Source organism: Limulus polyphemus, unplaced genomic scaffold (assembly GCF_000517525.1).
Source record: "Limulus polyphemus unplaced genomic scaffold, Limulus_polyphemus-2.1.2 Scaffold1926, whole genome shotgun sequence".
NCBI lineage: Eukaryota > Metazoa > Arthropoda > Merostomata > Xiphosura > Limulidae > Limulus > Limulus polyphemus.
In genome coordinates, this window is record NW_013667536.1 from 64886 (window position 1) to 75894 (window position 11009).

At 31.7% G+C, this 11009-nt stretch overlaps 1 protein-coding gene across 2 annotated transcripts in view; it reads right to left on the reverse strand.

Moving 5' to 3' along the window:
* Positions 1-11009, reverse strand: part of LOC106465384 (dolichol-phosphate mannosyltransferase subunit 1-like) — a 36550-nt gene that overhangs the window by 5242 nt on the left and 20299 nt on the right. The window contains exons 4-6 of one of the 2 annotated variants that reach the window (XM_013925608.2): positions 7733-7758; positions 5369-5464; positions 1992-2060 (exon numbers count right to left, since the gene is read on the reverse strand). In XM_013925608.2, coding sequence (XP_013781062.1) covers positions 1992-2060; positions 5369-5464; positions 7733-7758 — 191 coding nt within the window. The remainder of the gene's footprint in view (positions 1-1991; positions 2061-5368; positions 5465-7732; positions 7759-11009) is intronic. The other variant, XM_022393277.1, reaches the window with a different exon arrangement.

Genomic DNA, 11009 nt, shown 5'->3' on the forward strand with positions numbered 1-11009 from the left:
CAAGAGTCCTTCCTCCAATATTTCGACGTATTTCACAAAATTTATATTGCCAACACACTCTACTAAGCTCGATCTCCCACCAACCCAAACAGCTCCCCAAACCATCATGCTGAAACCACCATGCTTCACAGTTGGCTGCAATCTGTTGAGCCAAAACTCTTGGTGAGCCATTCTCTAGACCCATATCCTTCCATTGAGCAAATCTTGATTCGTCTGAGAACAATACGGTCTTCCAAAAGTCCAGAGGCTTGATCATCATATCACTTGCCCACTTCTTTTGTCTGACTATGTTGGCAGGTCTTAATAAGGGCTTCCGTCTAGCTACTCTACAACGATAACCCAATCTGTGGAGAATCAGTTGAACAGATTTCGGGCTCATCCCACCAACTTTGGCCACTTCTGCAGTCGTTAATCTGGGATCCATTCTAATGCTCCTCTTGACAGCCCTTTTTTGTCCTCTCCGAAGGACCAGGACGGCCCGGACGCTGCTCAGTTGTTTCCTGAACTGCACGATGATTCTGTTGACTGTCGAAAGTGGGATTCCCAAATTCTGCGAAATTTGCCACTGACTTATTCCGCCATCTGCTTGACCATCTATCCTTCCTCTAACAAAATCTGACAATTCGAGAGAATCTTGAGTTCTAGGCATGTTGTAGCACAAGATAATTAGTGTGCAGACCATTTTCATTTATATAGTGCTCTGTGAACACAAATTAGTTAGCATAAATCAGTTAAATGACAAAAAATTTGGTGTCTATTTACTTGTGACCACTCAGTGTACATGTGCAGTGCTCAGACATTGTGTACATTTAACAGTATAGTAGTACATATGAGAATTCTGATACAAGTCTAGTCTTACTACAGCCTGTATACTTTACTGTACTTGGTGGGCAGGCCAAGCTGGTTGTAATGAAAAGATTGACCAAGGTTGTTGTTCAGTTTAAAAGTTTTACAGGTTATTGACTGTTTGTTTCCTTAAGATACAATGTAAAATTACTATGGTTTGAGCTTATTTTTTCCAATGTAACGAAACTTCCCAGGAAATAAGGCATAAAAAATTAGTTGAATAAAAATGCAAAATTTTTAACTAAACATTAATTTTACTTTTTGGAAATAAGATATAAAAACATCAAAATTATTTTTTATTGGATCTTTTTAGGGTCTTTGTACACCAATATTATCATAATTGGATCTTTTTTTTTTAGTGTATACGTATCTTTTTTCAGACAACCAATACAACCTTCTAGACAACCTGGAAATTTACTTAAAATTGAACCCTGAGTAAGTTGTAATTATTATCAATTTTATTTAAGCCACTTACATATATCTTTAGGGTAATAATACAGCATTTATTTTATTTGTTAAGCTGTAAGAACTAGCTGAAATGTATATGCAGAGATGAAGGATGAGAATAGGTCAGGCTGAAAAAATTTGGAGGTTAATGAAAAGCACAGCCCTGTCTATGATCAGTGTCATAATTAATATTATTGTTTCTATATTGTATATCTTCTATATGTTTGCACTAATAACAGTGGAAAGAATAGTAACTTTCCCCAACAAGACATTTAATTCGTTTAAACACATTATTTTTTCAATATTATGTGTTTCTCCAGATAAGGACTATTCCTTTAAAATTAACCTTTAAGAATTCCATGTAACGTGAAATGGCTATATTTCCACACTGAGGCCAAATAAAGACATTTATATCCCCGTGTTTGTGCTGAGACCATCATGTATGGTAATGTCTAATGGACTAATTAATATTTTTTAATGTTTATTATAACTTTCAGTCAGTAATGATCCAAAATTTTAAAGTCAAATAATTCACAAACAAGTACCTACTATCTTATTGTGATATGTATTGTATGTAGCCTAGAGCAGTATTTACAGTACTTCTTTGTACAAGATGAAATATTAACTAATACTTTAATATATGCCACATTTACTTAAATAATATATACTCTATAAAAAAAAAAGAGTAATCTACTTACCTAAAGCTACCAGTCAAATCTGACACTCCTGGACGAAGAAGAATCTGAGTGAGAAGGTTGGCCCCTCGGCTAAAAAATAGGTCATAAATGACTAGTTCATGAGTACACTTTATCTAATACATTCTTATTTAAAAACATTTTTATAATGGGAACAATAAATAAATAAAGATATCTATTAAATCTTTAAAATAGTATTGTGCAAGTATAAGTCTCGATTAACATACGAGTTCATATCAGTGATATTGCCAAATGATTAACTAAATTGTAAACATCCGATGTAAAATTAATAAAATGAAGTTTAAAAACACACCAACTAAAAACTAAAACATAATAGTGTGACATTTCAAATGCTAATAAGAAGTACGCTGCCACATCAAATCCACCTCTTGCTAACAGAGATATAGACCAACACCACCAACCTGGCAGATATACGACTTTGTTGGTTACAGAACCCGTAATAAGATATGAATCACACAAAATAATTTAAACAAAAATGCTATCAATATTACAATCAATTAAACTAATTACTGCTTGGGCTCTCTGTGTATTTTAAACAAAAAATGAGTGTTTACTTGTTTCTTTATTTATTTGTAATTAAGCACAAAACTAAACAAAGGGCTATCTGTGCTATTCCCACCACAGATATCAAAACCAAGTTTTTAGCATTATGAGCCTTAAAACTTACTACTAAAGCCACTGATGGGGCGAGGGGGTAGTTCTTTATATTGACTATTGTATCTAGCAAATACATATAATTTACTCGATATGATGCAATATGAAGATCCCACCAACAGTGAAGAGTATAGAAACAAGTTAGTAATTTGAAGGTTAAACAAATTCCATAAGTCAGAATATAAATTAACAACAGCTGTGTAAAATGTATCACAAAAACTTAAAACCTTCTTCATATTAACAGGTGCTGAATTGTCTTGAAAAATTGAATGGTTATATCCACTACATTGCCAAATATGGGAAGTAAACAAATGTTGTTTCTTTACTAAGGCTGGACAGATAAATGTCATGTAAAGAGTAACAATTAATAATGTGTCAACAAGACCTTAAACTGTTCCCAAACACAACAGTGAGACCTATGCATGTCCTTCTTTGCCCAACATATGGGGTAAAAAGAAAAATGAGGTAATAATAATAATGTAATTTTTATCAAATACTGCTTTTGTATATACCCCAATAAAACATATTCTTTAATTCTCATCACAATACAACATGTCTTTTAGGGGTATATAAATAATGATAAAAAGAGACCATTTTAAGCAAACAAAGTTGTGAGTATAGATGCCCAGAAGTGATAAGGATCACAGATACCATGACTCAGTGTATGGTGGCCACTGCAATGATAGCCTGAGGTGATTTTGGATCTGAGCAAAATATTAACATGCCTTATGTGCACAACACATAGTGCAAACGTTTCACTTTTAAGAATGTTGGAAAAGCCAGCACTTCAAAACTACACATTAAATCAGAATTTTATGCTTCAAAAGTCATGGCACTAGTGACAGAACTCTCAGCTCATTAAGTATGACATTTCTAAGAGAAGTGACATTGACTTATAAATCTTCAACATTAAAGAGATACCAAAAAATACAAAGAACACAACAGTTCAAAGGCTACTTTATACAAGGTCATGGTAGATAAGTTTATAAAACAAAATAAGAAAAACTTCACAATCATGATTCTATTACAGTTGTATTGGCTGTGCAAAATAAATTATCTGTATTTAGTCTATTGGATATTGTGTTGGTCATGTCTTACTCACCAAGCAATTTTTACTCATTTATCATAAATAACATGAAAAATGTTACTAAAACAAATATAACAGTTATTCAAGATATATGTCAACAGTTATATATTCAGTCATCCTGCTCCTGCAGAAATTAGGATCATAACAATCTTGTTGGACCACATACTCGTCAAGTTCCCAGATGCAACTCCAACAGATTTTTGGTCCATTAAAGTGTGTACTTGGAAGTCATGGCTTTATAAGATTAGTTCATTTAAAAGAAACTGCACAACAATAGCAGGTCAACAGTGACATGGTTGTTCTCTGAAGAAAGCTGATCTCAAGCAAAAATTATTGCAGACCCATTGTTAAGAAGCAGGGAAAGCATGATTGCTGGGAAAATAATCATCAATACTAGTATTCTGAACTTAATCATTTCATAAGCAGCTAGCTCTGCAAAGTTTTCCAAAATGCTCTTTTCTTTGGCTTTCTATTATATAACAACCTTGCTGCGCGAGTTTTTTTTTTTTTTTTTTGAAAGAGCATACATATACAGCCACTTAACGAATTTTGGAAGCAAGCTTAGTCAATATTGTTTGCTCTTATGTACAGGAAAGATGCCTATCTACCATTTAACTGAAGACCTAGAACAATTTTGACATTATAGAAAGGGAGACCATAGCTAATTTAGATGCATTTTCATAATAGTAAATGACCTTCTGTACTTTAGGAAAATATTAATTTTTGGAGAAAGCATAAAAGGAACTGTTAATCCAATCTTGTTACCCAACTCAACTTAAACCATATTAGCATTAAAAGGGCAACATACTCTGAATGTTCAGAAAAATGAGCCCATTCACTCCTGAGCTACTACTTGTATTGAATATAATACATGAAAACTCAGAAGAATCCTGCTTTTATATGAAATAAAGGGGCTGGCTATCAAAAGCTGAACAAACAGAATATCTTTAAATGTTCCGGAAATCTTGACCTTTTCCTGAAGCACTTTTGTATACTTTATACTTTCACATAGCTTTAGCTTTCAGTTCTCAAAACTTTTCAGAGGTATGTTCTAGTATTTATCACTATGCAAATCGGGACCTCATAATTTATTATGTCTTAGGTTTTCTAATCTTCCTGTACTAAAATGACACTCTGTCATAACTAATATTCTGAACTTATGCCAAGAAAAGAACAATACCAACATTATTATGGCACTTAAAACAGATTTACCTTACATCAAAACTTTTTTATAGGAAGCTTTTGGTACTATTCCTAGGACCATCTTCAGGCCAATTGAATGGAGTTATATAATACTAACAGTTCTTCTGACATTTTGGCTTTGTCCTGTGGTGCACAACATGAGGAATACATAAAGTCCCTCTATGTTTACAAAATTTGTCCTGTGAATGTGGTGCACAACACAATGAATACATAAAGTCTCTCTATGTTTAGAAACTGCGTTTACAAAAATCACATTCATTAAAATATTTCTTAAAGCAATTCAAATATATTAAAATCCATTTTAACTTTTTAAACAGGAAAAAAATATCCTAGAACATGGAAGGAAAAGTTATACTTTCCAGAACTCGAAAGTGCTGTGATTATGATATTTAAAGATTTTTTATACAGTAAATACCTGATAACTTTTCTCTTCAAGTCCCATCCATACACACCACCACTACCTAAATATCGTGTGCCTGACACAATATCAAAATCTTTTTCTTGTTGCTTTCTAAAGAAATAAGTAAACATGGCTTTAAGCATGTAAAATAAAATGTTTAAAAATTACTGTTAAAATGAAAAGTTTCTGGTTATAGATGTTAAGTGGCATTCTTTTCAAACATTTCTAAAAGTTTTATTGTCACGGTAGTTTATGTTATTGAAATTTTTTTACCTTAAAACAGTCCAACAAAACAAAGTTATTGGAACTAAAAATTCTCTCATGAAAGACAAAAGTAATATATACTTATTTACAAAATTTACAAAGTATCAAAAAACACAAATTTTTCTGGATTCAAGAAGAGAACATTAAAAATAAGTTTTATAATGCAACATATTTATAAAACTACTGCTTTTAATGTCTGGAAATTTAATCTTTTAAATAAATTTCTAATACAGTTTTCCTGTGAATATTTATAAGTGCTTTTTTAATGCTTCAGTTGCATGTTTATTAACTTGAATGATATATATATTGTTAAATATTACTAAAAATCCCACCTCTGAATAGTTTTAATTTTCAAGGCATGAAACATAGCAGTTATTATTTTATCTGGCAATGATAATTATTTAACCAGATGATGGTATTAATACTTTCTACTCGATGTAAAAAAAGACAGAGTGAAAGTCAATTTAATGTATGAACACAATTCATAATAGAGTATGTTTCTGATGTTCCTTTCACTAGTACTTTCTATTTAAAAGTCATGTTTTCTTTGCATAAATTTGAAATATACATTTATGTCTTCTTGATACAAAATAACTTTCTTTCATGTACATTACTTGGAATTTTTAACTCAAACATCAAACTACTTAATAACTATGTTAGTTACTCTTAAAAAATATAATCAATATTATTATTTTAATTCAATGAAAATTAAGTTGAAATAAGCAATGACTACTACACAGATCATTTCATAATAACATGCAAGAAGCGAGTCCTGAAATATTTTCAAAGAAACAGCATTGACAAGGAATCTAAAAATTATTGAATTACTAGAAACAAAATTAATGGTAAAACATAGATCTATTTACTCGGTAGATTCTAAAAATGACAAATGAAAAACTGAAGTCCTTCTGTCTTAAAATAAATCATAATTTTAAAAAGTAACTTATAAAATACTTAACTAACAAGAAATTTTATTATAGTAAGTTTATTCCACATTCATATTTTCGTTTAGGTCTATTGAGAAATTCTGAAAAGTGCTAAATTGTTTTTATAGTCAATTGCACAATAAAATTTGAAACTGTAAATTTTGTTGAAGAATTGCCAGTTGTATATAGTCTTACTTGTAAAAAAAGAGCTGAAATGAATACAGTATATTGCTTTTTGAATATTCAACAATAAAGACAAAGAAATATTTGTGTTTTTTTTTGTAAACTTTGGTGCCATTTAATATTATGATGACAGATAAGGAGATAGGAACATATGTTTCACAGTTTCTATTCAGAGGGTGAAAGTGGTGAAATTTTCTTTTACTTTGTTTTTAAGAATCACAGTGATGTCTGGGCTGCTTACAACACAAGTCACATAAAATATAACAGGTTAAATATTCAGTTTCAATATTCATGAAAAAGTATTCGTATTCACAATGCTACTTATAATAATACTGTTTACTGCACTTCTTGGAATTTTCTCAATTTTTATTTACATGAGGTATATCTGCTGCCAACAAAGATGAGTTCAGAGAACTTTTTTAAAGACATAAAACCAACAATAGTGAAAAATTCACACATAAGCAGGTTATGGACATTCTATAATTAAAACAGAAAGTATGTTTCGAATATAATACTGTCACTCATGCAGACGAAGATTACAATAACTATTTTTAGGAAGTATTGTAATTTTTCATGTCTCTGCCAAGACTTGTTATTCTACTTAATATTTCTTTGGCAGCACTAGCAATAATATAAGAATTTAGTTTTATAAACAATATTGACAAATAAGTTCAGCTGAAAAACCTGCTGATTTTCTAGTAAATGTTTAGAGCAAGATATTTCCACACTTATACTCTTTTTTTTGTTTTAGCACATATCAACTTCTACCTTTCTCTCATAGTCGAGGTTGAAAGTTTTACAAGTTCACATTTTCCCAAATTGCGTAATATATTATTTTTCTTTTCTTTCTCTTTTGATGCCTTATTTCAGTAATTTATTGTCTTTGTCTAGACTACTTACTTTTTCTATGTACCCTGTGGATAAATTAACTAATAAGTACATTCTTATTTTAGTTTTAAAATACAATAAGATAAAATACAGTGAAAATAAAAAGAAATTTTCATACCTGATAAATTCTGGAATGAATTTTGGCTGCAAGTATAAAAATATCCAATCAAAATTAAGCATCATTCTTATTAACTATTACTGTGTCAGTGAATATAAAATAACTAATTTTGGTAATGACAAAAACAAATACCTCTTTTAATGAAGTGTAGAAATGACAATTAATCAGTTATTTTTACATTCTGAACTACTGTATGTATGATCCATAATGCATTATAAAATAAGTAAAAATCTAATGGCACAAAACTCTACATCACAAGGCAATTCATATAGACGAACTTAAAACTCAGCATGCAGTATATAAACTACATAAACTGCCATTAAAAGTAAACATATCAGAGAATTTCAATTCAGATTGTTAGGGAAAATATCCATCTATAATAGTAAATCAATGTCATACTGTCGAACAGATTATATGTACACAAAACCAATCACAAGGTAGCAGCAAATATAAACATTAATGTGCTACCAAATGGTAAAATACCAAGTCAGGTTATATAGACGTAAAGTAAGTCTAGAGAGTAAGTCACATGCTTATTTGAAAGAGTGGCTTTCACTGCATACATGTAGGAGCCATGCAGAGTTGCCAACCTTACAGTTTTGTTCTTACTGATATACAGGCAAACAGTGGGCTTTTTTACTGGTGCTGTATGTGTCAACTGGCATCATTAAAATAATTTTTTTGCTATTTATGGGTTCACAGACAGTGTTAGAATGTGGCTTTTTTCCTTTAACTGACTGTCTGATAATTTATGGATATTTGGCAATCCTGATGGCATGATGTGTAAATGAGGTTGAGTGAATAAAAACCCATGTGCCAGAATGTGAGACAATTCATTACATATTTTTGTGGGACAGAATAGTGTGTGTGGATCCTGCTTGAGGTACAAGGTGAGAGAATATCATTATACTTTATCAATATAAAATGTATTCACTAGTCAAAAAATTTATTACAGATTGTATGTTATTTTCTAAGTTTTTCATTCACTGCAAAGGGAGAGTTGGTTCTCTCTTATTCTGTGTGTATGCCTTTCTACACGGAAAGGGTAATTCTCCCCAACATTCCTTCTTCCCGCTCATTCTTCCTGATGTACAATTTGCAACACCCCCCTCTTGCCCTGCAATATGCCACTTTAGACAGTTGCCTAAGTCATTACTCCTTAGACTGTCATTGGTACTGCATACAAAACAAATATGAATGTAAGAAATTTGGTATTGTTAAAGTTGGAATGCTTGTTGTGAGAGTTAAGATTTGTATATAGATTGGATTGGTTGTAATGTTTCAACCTTAAGATTATAATGTCAGGCACATGTAATGAATAATGTTATCTATAATAATAATAAAAGGGTGTGTCTGTGGGTCTGTGTGTGCATGACAACTATAGCTCCAAGAGGAAAGAACCTAGAAACCTGAAATTTTGCACACATACTAAGTGAACCCTGAGGGTATGCACTTGGGTATCACTTATCCACATGCATGCACATCTTTTTAATGAGCCAAAGTAGCAAAAAACCACATAGAGAAGAAGTGGTCCCTTATATTACAAGTAGAAATCACAGACAGACATATACATGCATCACTCGGTGCATATGCACATGCATGTCTGTGTGACTGCCGTAGCTCCAAGAGGAAAGAACCTAAAATCCTGAAACTTTGCATCCATACCAAGTGGAACCTGAGGGTGTGCACCTGGGTATTACTTATCTTATTCATGTGCATACATATATCCTTTTATGAGGGAAGCTAGCGAAAAACCACATAGAGGACAAGTGGTTCCTTATATTACAAATAGAAATGTACATGCGTGCATCTTTTTAATGAGGCAAGCTAGCAAAAAACCACATATAACAATTTCTAATATATAGAAAAGCCAATGCGTTCCAACAACAGCTTTTATTTCATGTTGCTTAGTAAGAAAAGTATATACACACACTTACATAGTCATCTAGAATATATCAACCTAATAACCCGAACAAAACCGGGTATTTACGCTAGTATTCAAACAAATGTTGGACATTAGTAGTAAATACATTTATACTATAAAATCAAGAAAGTATGTATAATAAAAAAAAATTACCAAATTGTTGGGCATGTGTAATGAATATTGTTGACTTTCAAATAGACGGAGATTAGTAAATGCATTTATAATATTGAGAAAGTATGCAAGATGAAAAAAAAAAGAGACTAAATTGGTGTATGCACAACATGACTGTTATATATTTGAAAGTTGGTGATAATGGACTGCATCTATCTCGGACTTTTTGGATGGCAAAAAACTTCCTAGACAGATGCAGACTATTAACAATGCTTTTCAGATATTCTCTCCTCTGTCTGAGCCTACTCTCAAGCATGTGTCATATTTTAAGATTAGGGTTATTGTGTTACAGCAATGAAGTACAAGCAACATTCACCAGGTTGCCCTTCAGTAAACAATCTTTGAACAGTATGTGCAGGACAACCCTAACAATTAGCCATGTGAACAGAACAACCCTAACCATTAGCAATGTGACTTAAAATTGTCTCATCAGCTGTATAAGCAGGACAACTCCAATCATTAGCCATGTAAGCAAATATTGTTGTATCCACTGTGTGGGTAGGACAACCTTAACCATTAGATGTTTGGGCTCACATAATCCTATCCATCTTGTGGGCTAGACACATTACTCCCAACAGTGTGAGAAAGAGCATTAACATGATGAAACAAATGTTTTCATAGCATCATGTTACAAAGTAAAGACTATGTTTATGCATTGTCCATGACAAAGTAGTGTACATTAAATAGTATGGATTGAAGAGAGACGTGTAACTTAAACCCCATATTGAAGTGTATCCATTAAAATCAATTTTTTCTTGTGAAGTGAGAACATTTGTATTTTGTAAGTGTATAGAAGCATGTGAGAGTCAGCAAATGGTATCTGGTGTGTGAAATGAATGTAGTATGAACTGGTTAATATAAGTAGTTATTTAGTTTAATATTAGTTGTATCATATTTCCATTATTTATTTAAGTCATTATATTACTTATTACTCTTTTTCTCTGTGTCTTGTGATTGTTCAACAGTGGGGATATGTAAACCTGACCCAGATAGGGTGAAGTGTATACAGAACAGAATAGAGGGTGACAGAAACCATAATGATATGGTTCCAGTTAATGACCTCTACACAGAACCTGACACAAAGTGGAAATAAATTTGCTTACATGTGCCTGAAACATTTCTTGATGAATGATTTATACACAAAATAAACAAAGAAAGGCAATAAAATTACCAATGTTATTT